General features: G+C 43.2%; 1 protein-coding gene across 2 annotated transcripts in view; it reads right to left on the bottom strand.

Moving 5' to 3' along the window:
• The window catches only part of arb2a (ARB2 cotranscriptional regulator A), a 141,212-nt gene that overhangs the window by 30,576 nt on the left and 96,550 nt on the right, over positions 1-14,086 (bottom strand). For both annotated transcript variants that reach the window (XM_030781874.1, XM_030781881.1), the window contains one exon: positions 13,812-13,896. In XM_030781874.1, coding sequence (XP_030637734.1) covers positions 13,812-13,896 — 85 coding nt within the window. The remainder of the gene's footprint in view (positions 1-13,811; positions 13,897-14,086) is intronic.

The raw sequence follows: 14,086 nt of genomic DNA, 5'->3' as shown, positions 1-14,086 counted from the left end.
ATTACAGTACTGAAGAATAAAAGAAGATGATGACCTAAACACTGTAATATCATTTTCCAGGAAAAGCCAGCGCTGGCTAAGACAAATACTCACACAGGTCAGAGAGGTCAGAGAATCAACTGGTCAATCGCATTCAGAATTATTCCCAGATTTGGATTTGAAACAAAAATGGAGCAGAAAAATACAGCAGAAAGTGGTTTGTTTTTGTTTTTTTTTCTTCATGCAGTGCATTGCAGCACATAAGTGAAATACTTTCATAATAAAGTGAACATTTATGGAGGTCAACTTAAAAATCTGCGTGTGTGTATACATATATATATATATATATATATATATGTATGTATGTGTGTGTGTTATTACACACATTTATACCTACATACACACATATATATATACACACACACACACACACACACACACACACACACACATATATATATATATATATATTGCAGCCTTATGCTAAAATCATTTAAATTCATTTTCCCTCATCAATCTACACTCAGTACCCCCAAATGACAAAGCAAAGACAGAATTTTAGAAATGTATTAAAAAGGGAAAAACTGAAATATCACATTGACATAAGTATTCATACCCTTTACTCAGTACTTAGTAGAAGCACCTTCAGCAGGGATTACAGCCTAAAGTCTTCATGGGTATGATGCCACAAGCTCTGCACACCTGGATTTGGGCTCTTCTGCCATTCTTGTCTGCAGATCCTCTCAAGCTCTGTCAGGTTGGATGGCCATTTTCAGGTCTCTCCAGAGATGTTCCACTGGGTTCAAGTCAGGGCTCTGACATTCATAGAGTTGCCCCTAAGCCACTCCCGCGTTGTCCTGGCTACATGTGTCTACGGTCACTGTCCTGTTGGAAGGTGAACCTTCGGCCCTCTCTGAGGTGATATTTCGGTTTTTCCTTCTTAATAAATTTGCAAAAGTTTCTAAAATTCTGTTTTCGCTTTGTCATTATGGGGTACTGAGTGATGAGGGAAGCAATGTATTTAAATGATTTAGCATAAGGCTGCAGCATGCACTGCATTTAAAGGGGTAAATATATATATATATTCACACACACACACACACACACACACACATATATATATATATATATATTTATAGATAGACAGATGGATAGATAGATAGATAGATAGATAGATAGATAGATAGATAGATAGATAGATAGACAGATAGATATAGATAGGCAGATAGATAGATAGATGTACAGATAATTATTTATGTATACACATACAATGCACTATTAAAAAAACAGAAGTCTTTACCTACATTCCACATTAATTATTGATGCATCAGCAAAACTAACTATAGATGACAAAAATCCGTGGATTTATCCAGCTCATTTTTGCTATGGCAGATTATAATTTTACATCATAATCCCGTAAGACTTGGGTGATGCTTATAGGTTCACATGAGGGTCACAAATATCACAGTGGATTTAGTCTGAATGCCTGCCTTCCTTTTACCCTTTAGAGCCCCCAGAGTAAAAAAAAAAAAAAAGACCTATTCTTTCCTCAAAAGGACCACTAACAGTAAATGCTTTTACACAGTGGAAAACTGTCCCACAAACTACCATCTTAAAGGGGAATCAAGATGCCTGACAGCACTCCAGACACTGAGGTTGGGGGGGGGGGGGGGGGCAGCTAGCATTACCAGTGATACCAACGCTAACCCAACCCCACCCAAACACTCATCCATCCCAACCCTCCAGCCAGCAGCAGGGGGGCTTGGCTGACATGTGACCAGGAGCGACACCTCTTGGCCAAAGGTCGGCACAGATCTCCCGCAAATCTGCATCTCAGCATGGCATCAGATTAAAGCTTGACCTCTGTGACCTTAACCTGTTAAGACCCTTGAAGTCTCTTTCCCCCTCCCCTGACCTAGACTTGACTTCATCATCTAGCCGTGTCAGTTATACTAATTACTTCGCTGATAGTGGACCCCCCCACCCCACGCTACTCATTCCGTCCTGTCTTCCGAACTACACTCTTCTCTCTAGCTGGCGCCAGCAGCGGGTTTCGCTCATAAGCGAAGTATTCTAACTGAAAACGTCCTCTTTCTCCTGACTGTCTGACTGTTTTTTGGTGTCTTGTCAGTGCCCCCTGTTTTGCTTCATCTGTGTGTGTGCATGTGTGTGTGTTTTTTTTGTTCTGTTTTGGATGACGTGGGCCTGCAGTCTCCAGCTGCCTGCCTGTCTGACTGGCGTGTGTTACACTTAAAGACACAGCTCAAGCCAAACAAAGGTGGATTATAGCGGCGCCATGGATTACCAATTTCGGAGGGTTGCTAGAACTTCTTTTACCCCCCCTCCCACCCCCTTCTGCCTGAGACAAGCAGTCTCTCAAATGACAGGGGGTCCAATTTAGGGTGTAGACCCATCAGCACGCAGGGGTCAGGTAAGGGTGAGGGTCAGCCCAATAACTCCAGCTCCTGTTCTCTACAGATTAGAGTCTGATGCTTTGAAACCCTTACTGTCCCAACAGTGCTACTAACAAACTTCGAGTTAATACTGGACACACCCACCCACACAGACAGATAGATACACACACCCATCCAAATGAGCATACACACACAGTACTATATACAGCAGTAATAAAAACCAAATGAAGTACAGTTAACAGAGACCGAGTATTAGAGGGAATGCGTGTGTGTGCATGCAGTGTTTGTTTGCATTTATGGGTGTGTGTGTGTGCATGCGTGCGCGTGTATGTATGTATGTATGTATGTGTATCTGTGTGTGTGTGTGTGTGTGTGTTTGTGTGTGTGTCAGAGGATGACCAGTGGACCATCGTCTCCTGCTGATTAGATAAGTGTTGAACCCACTCAAACACATGCAGTGAAGGCCATGTTTCCCTCTGGCTCTGTGTTTGACACTGGGGGGGATAGGTGATAAGGTGGGCTGTGTGGAGGTCACTGTGATTAGAGCATTCCTTCCAGCACACACACGCACATACACACACAGACTTCACGCATCACATACTGACAAGAGTGCCTGATAGTTACTCACAAACACCCTGATATATCACACAAGTGATGTAAAAATATACCAGTAATGGGAACAGACCCACAAGTGCGCGCACACACACACACACACACACACACACTTGCTTAAAACAAGGTTTCTGCAAACCAGCTCTACCTCCACATGTGACATACAAATCATTAGCATTCTGTATGATTATCATCACGCTCCAATCATAGACGACCCGTCTCCCTCGCCCAGCCGACCGAGGGAGTGTGGTAGAGCGGAGGAATCTAGGCTGGGCAGTAGGCTTGCAGTGAGAGGGAGACAGGGGATTATGGGTAATAGTGTCATGGCAAGATAAGTGTGTCCACATTACTTTGGGGCTTGGCTCACTCAAAGCACTTTATAGTGACACCTTTCCAGGCCGCAGACAGACAAACTATGCTTATTCTACTCTTCTATGCCTCGACTCAGTGCTTCTGCTAGTGGTTGAAACAACTTGCTAATTGCTATACCCCCTCCTCCCACCAATACTCACATTCCAGTGTCAGTAGGCATTGTGCGTTACACACTACAGATGCTTAATAAAGTTTTTATCTGTCAACACAGTGTGCAGGAGATGAGTCAAGGTCACTGTGGTACATTCAAACTCGGCAAGGAAAGGGAAAAAAAAAAGAGTAAATAAATAAATAAACAAATAAAAATAAAATCAAGCAGCTTTATTTACATAAATAATATCCCACTTTTCAGGCAAAAAAATGAGGAAACAAATAAATATTTTAATTCGAGGGCTGATTATAACTCAAGGACCTTCAAGGATGTTTCTTTTCTAATCATCTCTCACAATTATGTACATTCTTAATATATTCTCAGAGTCATTCTTGTTTATTATTTTTTTCCTCAGCAATTTCCACTAACAATCATATTAAATGTGCATTTCATTAGATCTTAATTGTAAATGAAAACAGAGAACAGGAAGAAGGCTGCCAAAGCAACAAACATTTCGAAATGAGTTTTTAAACTGAACAAGACGCAGTAAATTGTATCAGTAAGAAAACAAAACCAAAGAAAAAAAAACATTACAAAGTGATGTGTCATATTAGTCTCTCATTAATTGATAAGCGCTCTTTTGCGGAACGCCGCTTTGATGCTAATCGTAGCAACTCCTGCAGCTATCTTGTTCTTCAGCAGAAGTAGCAAGTTCTTATCATTCTTTATCTGTGACTGCCACAACCCGATAGGTTTCAAGCTGACTGAAATGATTTAACAAGACACACTGAGAAGGCGGCCAAAAACCTGCGCAAAGAGGAAGAAGAAAATGCTTTTACAGAGAGAGCGGAATGTAGGTTTAAACGAGGAAATACCAATCAAGAGCTGCAGACTCAGCAACCTCTATGAAGGAGAGTGTGTGATGCTTGGTTCCTGTCAGACATTATATGCAAAGAAACAGCACTCTCCAACCAGTCTCTAAAATCAGGTCAAATGCTAATGCTAATGCTAACACGTGCACTTGCCTCTGCGGACTGTCAAACGTATTTCTGTTTTCAGGACAATTTAATCAACACTTGGTTTACAAGTACTAACACACTGGATCGATTTAGTCATAATCTGACGTTTCCCTGTATAAACAACACAAGGGTTGGTCTATGTAACAGCACATTAAAAAATAGATCTTGATTTATTCATAAACACCGCTGTTAGGAGCATACACGACTGTCAAGAGAAATGCTACTCAACAACTACTGGAGTGATGCAACGTTGTCTTGTGAATGCAGCCAAGGAAATAACTGACTGGGGGTCTGACAAAATGCCAAAATATGAGGCTAGTTAGCATGTAATGCAGCGACTGAGCAGAGAAAGAAACACATAACTCTCAGAGTATGTATCTATTTAGGTTTTAACGCTGCCCGAGGAGCCCTAGCGGCTAATCCCCACCAAAGGGCCGTGGTGGCAGTAATGCTATCACTTTACTGACTCGCAGCGCTCAAAGTGTTTGCGGCAAAGCCCGGGGAAAAACAGAGTAAACAATCTGATTACTTTACCCTGATTAACCCCCTATCCAGGTTCAAACAGAGGGCAGGAAGCCTTGTGCTTTTATCAACGTGCTACCAGGACTCTCTAAGATTTAAACCATTCAATTTTGCTCAGGAATTCTACCACTAACTGACTTCTAGCGTTCTCTTTTTTTTCCCCAAACAAAGGAATTTCCGACATTTGCGGCCGGTTTGAAATAGCAGGGCTTAACACGAACGCTTATATTTTATTGTTCTGGAGCAGCAGTGGAGGGTCATGGCTGTAGGTTAAATCCCCTTGAACTGCAGCTATAGGATGCAGCATATGGGGCAATGAGATCCATAACCCTTAATCTGGCCTTGGCCACCAAATGACTGCAGTGTGACGCGGGTTAGCGGGTTAGCGTTGCTGTGCTCACGGGGCAATAAGAGGCTTGGGCTCTACTAAGAAAAGACATTAACAGCACCAGAAGGTCCCCAGGAATCTGAATGTTGGCTGCTGCCCTCTTGACCGCTGCTCGCGATGCACATGGTGTTAGGGCGAATGAAGCAAAGCTTGTAAGAGGAATGCAGGGACTTAAATCTAGTTATAGAATTTTCTCGTAGATTGAGGCGAGGCTGACAGTCGCATATTAGAATTCATTTTTTCTACTAGATATGGGATCCATCCAAAATAAAATTTTAGGAAAACAAACAAACAGATAACAACAGCAACAACAACCAACAAAGTGTTACTACATATTAACTACCAAGAGAAAATGCCATTCCCATTGTACAAAACTTGACACTTGGGGGGGAAAAAAAAAAAAAAGATAACTTAGTTAACTGAGCAAAGAACAAACTGCATTCTACTTGCACCCCCTTATATCTGCAGGGAATCCAATGAATAAATAAATGAAAATTAATACAAACGTACATAAATTAATACATAGTGCAGCTAGTAAGGGGTAAAGTAGTGGAAGGACAAATAGACCAATCTCTGAGGCTAAAAACAGTCCAGTCCTCCCTCCCGGGCAAATTTGGCACAGCTATGATAATGAGATTAAGACACTTACAACGTTACTGCACATTGTCTAAGTGTTTCTTTGAACTTTGTTTCACCTCTCTCTACTCATAGCAGACTCATCATGCTTTTATTCAGAGATGAGAAGAAAGAGAGAGAGAGAGAGAGAGAGAGAGAGAGAGCCTCTGGAGAATAGTTTACCCCGTGCATAAGAGACATAAAAAAGCACTCTTTAAAAGTACACAATAATTATTTTGGTTCTAAAGTTAGGAGATTAGCATAATTATTTACATCCAGTCTGCAGGATGCAATGCTTGGTCAATGAAGATCAGTGAAACCCTTTCCCAGTGTACTTCACCATTGTCTGAGAGTTATACTGTGACAGTATTGTTCCTGGAAACTCTGTGCATAAATTAAAATGAAATCAAAACAGATAAACAGAACTAAATTTGTCATAGCTCCACTGGCCAGCCAGTGGTCTTCCTTATCAGGTATCTTGACTAGTTGCACTGTATGAGAAATACATGACCTCTACTCTTACAAATATGAAAGACAGAGAGAGAGAGAGAGAGAGAGAGAGAGAGAGAAATGAAAGGAAAAACTTTGTAAGCAGCTTCACCTGACCTTCCATGTTGCTTAGCAACTACCTTCCATTTAAAACCTCTAACACACAAAGGAAAAATAGAGCGAGGGAGAGAGAGAGAGAAAAAAAGGGGGAAACGGCAGGGAGAGGTTTTGAGGATAAGGGTCAAGAGAAGAGATGGGCTGGAAGGTGAAGACAAAAGTAGAGTGAAGATACAGACAGGCTCCTGACAGCGGGGGCTAGCTGTTCTCTCCCACTGGCCTCCCACAAACATGCCTGGGCCGCGGTTTCTCAATGATAACATTGACAAACAGACCTGCTAAAACAGAACAACACGCTAACACACTCTCTGAGACTGATACCTGTATGAGAGTATCAGATATACACACGGTTATTAACCTGCATGTGTACAGACACAGCACACAAGGACACACGCACCAACCCACACACAAATATTGATTTTTGAGGTGAAAAAGAGAACAAACATTTCATTCATAGTGTACTGTTTATACCACTTGTGGCTTGATTTCTCTCTCTCTCTCTCTTTCTCTCTCTCTCTCTCTCTCTCTCTCTGACTATAAATACATGAATTGACTACCAATAACCTGAAAAAGAGATTACATTCATTGACTTGCTGGGGGTGGGGAGGTGGGGGGGTCACAGTCTAAGTAAGTTACGATTGGATGATCGGGGCTTGATGGACAGGAGAATCCCTAAACTCCTCAGTGATCTGATTAGTCCAGAGCCTGAGGATTTGTGAAGAGAGATGAGCATCCATGTAGCACAGGGCCATGGCCTAGGTGGGCGGTTAATACAGTATCACCGTGACTCAGTCTCGGAGTCTGATCAGACCAATGAACAAAGAGAACCTTCTTGGAAAGGAATAAAGGACTGCCTTGCACCTCGTCACAATTAAAAAAATATTGATGAATATTCTTCAGACGAGATGAGGTATTCAGAAAATCCAATAAATTATAAAAACTTTTTTCCCCTTTCTAAAACAGGAATGTTTCATTGGCTGCAGTCTGCTTTCTCTCCCTGACACGGCATAAACCTGAGTCACATGTGACGTCAATCACACCTTTTTCTTTTTTTCTACAATTCCAGTTGTGTAGTACAGTCAAGCAATACACGGAGGAGAGTGCATTAGGCTAAACTCTATCTCTGACCACACAGACGTCTCACCGCGTCTGATCACCGTTACGTGAGAGGGGAAACAGGACCGTAGCTGAGTCATCCAGCCAAGCGCACACATCCGGTCGGGTTCCCTAGAACTCCTGACCTTAGCCGGCCAGCGGGGCACGGTTGCGACTCGAAGCGTGATTCAGCTGGGGATGGCAGCACAGCAGAGAGCAACGCTACACCAATTTCACTAATACCTCCCTTTGCCTTCACCCTGGCCTCAATTTTTAAACTCTGATCTTTTTTCCTGTGTGTTTCCTATCAGAGGGGGGGGGGGGGGGGGGGGGGGGGGGGGGGTGTGAGAGAGGGCAACGGTAAAAATTCGTTATGCGTTGCTGTGTTTCCTGTGTGCTGTTGTTTAAGCTTCGCTCTCATTACATAAAAGCCTGGAGCCAAGTGGGTCACTGCCTGCCCCTCTGCCCCTCTGCCACTCGCATCAAACAGGTTTAAACCTCCTCTCCCATTTCTAAAGAGGAATGGAAAATGAAGGCTGTGTCTTCTTCTTCTTTTTCCTCAGCACGTGCGGAGAGAGCGAGAGAGAGAGAGAGAGAGAGAGAGAGAGAGAGAGAGAGAAAACGAGTGAAAAAATTACCGCTGCTTGCACAAAACTCCATCAAACTTTCATTCTGTACCCACCAGTGGGAAAGGGAGTAAAGAGCTGAAATCAGTGAATCTAAATAAGAGGGAGAAAGAGAGAAACGTCGTGCTGTGATTCAGCGTCACTGTGTACACTGATGAAAACTGCTGCCTTCGCTTGCTAGCACTCTGGTTAAACAACGCAAGATAAAAGGTTAGAGCGAAACCAGAGAGGACTACGGCAGGGATTAAGACAGAGGAATCCCGACTCTTGGGCTGGTTTAAGAGATGTCTATGCTTGGCTATCTCGGGCAGATGACAGAGCACTCCTCCGAATAGTCATTCAGACATTCACACAGTGTCCAGATGACAGTGACAATATGCCATCAGTCCATCAATGAGACAGAGAGACAGCCCTCTCAGAACTGTTTCACACTAACAAACCCACGAGATGCTCTATCAATCGTTCTTCATCTGTGCACTGTTAAAGAAACTGTGGATGCTTCTCCAGTTAACGCTTAGTTTATCTAAGACAAGCTAGAGTGCAACAATATTTGATAAAAATATCATCTATTTTTATAAACCACTGTTAACCCACCAAAGTTCCAACCATGTATGTGACTAATATGACTTAGATAGTTTTATTGATAACATTCATAGACATGTAACTATATTCATTCATGTAATAACAACACGGCCATAACTGAGTCTTCCCGTGATTGGCTGGTTTTAGCGTCAATGTGGATGCAGATTATGCTGGGTCAGCTCCATGGAACACTAAGATGTGAGCGTGTTTGACTTGACTGACAGACAGCATACTGCCCCTGGGCCTCGCTAGTCACAGGAAAACCTGGGATGACTCTGGAAACACACCGAGAGATAACCTCATCCAACGTCCTGCCGGAATTTTATCACGCTTAACACCGTACGGAACGTCGAAATGGAACAGGCAGAGAACCTCTCGCACTTCCCATGACCCTTCATGGTTACAAAACGTGAAAAAAAAAGGGGGGGGAAATGGAAAAAATAAAAGAGGAGGTCACAGAGTTGGCTTTAACTGTGCTTCCTGTGGAAATGTGACAAAAGAGACCGACTTCCATCCAAAGCACCTGAGGCTTTGGAGACTGGGGAAGGAACGGGTAACGGGGGGGACTCCGTCAAAGGTGTATCTTCCGGTAGAATCCTACGCCGTCAATCGCGTATTCGGGCCGATAGAGTTTTTAGATGTTCAATGGACCGTAGACCAATGGGGTTTGACGTGGCCAATGACACGTGCAAATGGAATTCTTTTGACACAATGGAACACGGACCAACTGGTTTCCATGGGAAAACAGACACACAGACCAATGAAGTTGTATGCAGGCAGTGACATGGATCAGTAAAGTTTCACACTGTGGTCACAAAGCCAAGCCAAAGCATCGCTCAGATCCTGACTCGGCTTTATTAGCGATAACATGGACGAGCGAAATGAGATTAGTATCTATCTATATATATATATTACGATGCAAACAAACAAACAAAAACAAACAACAACAACAACAAAAAAAACAGGTGGAAGATTCATTTTCATGTTACACATTAAGTGCTTTACATTAACACTGTGAGACTCCTTTTTCAGAGCCAGGTTCATCAGCTTAAAACAAAGCCCGTCTAAAAGACCCGCTCTTTCAACTATAGAAAAGTGAGAGAAAAAAAAAAAAAAAAACATAAACAAAAACAAACTCTGAAACAAAGGAGTGAATAAATAAATGAAAAACAAATCTCTTGTCTACATCAAAGGTAGTTTATTTTTTGAACAAAGCTTTTCTTTCTACTCTGTTCCATTCGGTGTGTATGTGCAATTAGGGTTAATTACTCGACTGTGTTCAGATCCATGCACTGGTGCAAGACGTACAATTACAGTTCAGACACACATTAACTTTCTTTAGTTAACAATTAATCACTCTTTACGCTCTTTGTGCTCTTTCTTTGTAATTAATAATCAGGTCCAGCAATGAGTAATCACCCCAGAACAGGTACATCCAGACACAGTCTGCAGAATACACCCATCTTTCTATAGATCATAGAAAGAGAGAGAGTGTGTGTGTGTGTGCACGCGTGTGTGTGAGAGAGAGAGAGAGACAGAGAGAGAGAGAGACAGAGAGAGAGAGAGAGAGAGAGAGAGCGCGAGAATGTATGTGTGTGAGAGAGAGATAGTGAGAGATTGAATGTGCGTGTGTGTGTGTGTTTGTGTCTGTGAGAGAGAGTATGCATGTATTTGTGTGTGTGTGTGTGTGAGAGAGAGAGAGAGAGAAAAACAAAGTGTGTGTATGACTGGGCCAACAGGACTGAAATTGCAGATTTCCAAGATTCCCATCCAGTCTGTACTATGACCAAGCATTGTTTAGGAATTCAAGCAGAAAATCCAATGGACTTTTAAACTGCCTTATGAAGAGTGTACCAGATAGACTGCTAGTTCACACACGCATACATGCAGAGAGAGGGAGAGGGAGAGGGAGAGAGAGAGAGAGAGAGAGAGAGAGAGAGAGTCTCTGCAGTAGGACTGGCATTGTGAGTGTTTGTGTCAGAGCCAGCAGAGGCTGGGGGAAGACCTCCGTTCGCTGTGGAGAGAAAGGCTGTTTTGGGGGGTCAGGAGCAGCCTGCATGGAGCTCGGCTCCCCTGAGCGCTGGCCAACAGACGAGGGGCTTCCAGCAGATTTGTTCCAGTCTATCTGCATGTTTAGACTGGCTTCAGTGTGTTCCAAACTGATAAAATTCAGCAAGTCTTTCAGAGGCCCTGCCAACGCTTAGCCACTGACCTTCTACTGAAGATTCCTATTGACAGAGGGTAAAAGGAGAGAGAGAGAGGGAAAAAAGAGAGAAATCGAAAAGACAAAATGGAAAAAAAAAAAAAAAATTCAATGCAGGCGTGCATGGAGAAAGTCCAAGTTTTATCACATTGGAAACAAAAAAGCAGAGACGTCAGCAGATCCCCCTGTTTTTTTGGGAGAACGCCCACCCTCCTGCCTCTCCTTCAGTGTCCTTCCCCAGCGTGGCTACGGAGCACTGCTACCACCATGACTCCACGCATGATTAAGTGTGTGCTGAGCGGTTTGTCTCTGCATAGTCATAACCGCTACAAAACAGTCCAGCCAGCACAGAGAATACCAGCATCCAAATACACCACACACATGGAGAACAGCGAAAGAGAGAGAGAGAGAGAGTGAAAGGGGGCGACATAAACAGGCAAAGGGGTAGAGAGAATAAGAAAGGGAGAGAGAACAGGAAAAGGGAAAGAGAGAGAGAAAGGGAGATAAAGGGAGAGGGAGAGTTCTATCTGTAAACCACTCTCTCATATGCACTGTCACTCGTTCTTTGTCCCCAGTCCACCGACTCAGCCGTTCCCAGTTTACCCACTCAGCCGTTCCCAGTTTACCCACTCAGCCGTTCCCCGTGTCCCGTTCCACTGCGGCTGAAGGAAGGGCCAGTGTAGTGTGTTCACTGAGAATGGAAGTTAGGCCCTGCTCTGTGCGTGACTTGCGTTTGGCCGTGCTGCTGTGCGTCTGTGATCTGACGCCAGTCTCTATGATAATACCAGAGCCCTGGGCTGTTCACGCTTTGTTCTGCACACTCTTTGGTGCCGGCGAATATTACAACACAGCCAGATCTGTTTTCTATTGCGAGGAGACATTTTAATATATACAGTGAAAAAGGAACGCCTGAGCTTTCGTAAAGCACATTAAAGTCTCTTTATGTATGTAAAAGAGAATAAGGGAGTGTAAAAAAGAGTGAAATAAAAAATATCAACACAAGCGCTGGGAGACCACAGAGGCCATATAATACAATGGAAATACCATGCCATACAGATCATACAATATATATTGCCCTCTGACACCCATTTTATAGAAGCATTTTGTGTATGATATTATTAAAAGCTTTACGTGCATGATATTATTAAAAGCATCATGTGATATTATTAAAAACATTATGTGTCTGACATCATAAAATCATTATATGTGTATGATGTCATAAGAGCATTATATGAACATGATGAAAATGTCTTATAAAAAAAAAGCAAAGCTTTATTTATAGTAAAACTATTTTTTATTAACACTTCTAACGTGTTTATCAGAAACGTTAAGACAAAAAACCCTAGCAAGACAAGGCTCCTAAGCATGAAAGTTACACCGACATTTTCCCACCGTTCTAACATCAACTTCCCGGCATTCCACTAACTGTCATGACCCTAGGACTATGACACTGGAAGACAGGGAACGCTAATGTCAAAGAGGCTACGTCTGAGCGCTAACGAGGGAGTCATAAGGCTGCTCACTTTCATTAAAAATCAAAGGAAGTTTGGTCAAGTGATTACTTCCTTCAGAGTTTCTCAATGTCCTGTCCTACGATGACTGTGCTCATAGCTGCTAAAGAAAACCATGCAGGCGCTTGGCGCCGTCTTTGACCAGTCCACATCCACACTCAGTTTGTTAAATCGATGAAGAGGAGGAAGACATAGGCCTCAGCTGCTCATCTAGGGAGAAGAACTTTCTGAAAAGCTCTGAGTCTACATAAAAGATGACTTGTACTGCACAAAAGACAGACAGGCAGTTCGGTTCGTTTGGCTGGAGTTATGAATGTAAAGAAACGTCGCTGACATAGTTGGCAAGTGATTCAGATGGATCATTCTTGACCTGCCCACATCTCCAAGGAGATTCAAAACAAAATATCCAGATTGTCATCTGATGAGAACAAGAGGCGTAAATGTGAAAGGAGATATACACGCGGTCACCAAAAACAACGTCCCCCGTCACACAAAGACAGGACACGGAGCCCTCATGACTCTGACAGTGAGGGTAATCACCACAACATCATCTTCATCACTCAACACAGCCCTGGCCTGGCTTACAGATTACACCCCTAATCCTGTCTAAATGACACACTCTCCGAACAGGCCTCCGACGGGCCACGGCCGACAGAGAGAAAGAGCCAGGCCTGGAATGTCGTAGAAAAAAAAAATGGAAAGATAAATGTACAGAAAAAGGTTCAAGGTTGGGGGGGGGGGGGGTAAAAAGAACTGTTAAAATAGCTGAATTTTGAGTTGAAAATGGCTCATTTCTGAATTCTGAATTTAAAAAAAGCTCAATTCAGAATTCTGCATGCAACGCACAAAAATTTCATGCTATATACTGTTCTGTGTCGTTCTCATGTCGAAATGTTCTGTATGTGAGTGTCTGGAACAGATCAGGTTCACCCTGACGATGTTATGTGGTGATGTTGTAAACTGGTCTGGTTATTGTGAAGTACAGTACAATGACTTTTTGGTTTATTACAGATCCGCCAATGACCACAAAGACCGTATCAATGACCAGAGATGAATATGTGATAATACACGAAGTAGACAAAACATCAGAAAGTGTGCTTGTGTGTGTGTGAAGAGAGAGAGAGAGAAAGAAAGAGAGAGAAACCTAAAATCACAGAGACACGAACACACACCCACCTGCAGAAACTCGGGGGCAGTCAGGCAGCATGTTGTCCAGGGGTGTGTCCAGAGGATCGGAGCTCGACACCCAGTTGCAGCAGCGCTGTACAGGCAGAAAACAGAGAGAGAGAAAAGGAGAGAAAGAGGGGGTGAGGTTTGGGGTGGTGAGACAGGAGCAAGCAATTAGGAACTGGTGGATATGTCACGCAGACAGCTTGGTGCGTGTTTGTGGTCGACGGCGGGCAGGGGGTTCTGCTGGCACTGCTGGGGGGGGGGGTCTGTTGAAGGCGCTG

This window comes from Chanos chanos, chromosome 1 (genome assembly GCF_902362185.1).
Source record: "Chanos chanos chromosome 1, fChaCha1.1, whole genome shotgun sequence".
Classification (NCBI taxonomy): Eukaryota; Metazoa; Chordata; class Actinopteri; order Gonorynchiformes; family Chanidae; genus Chanos; species Chanos chanos.
This window is presented reverse-complemented; position numbering and strand designations above follow the sequence as displayed.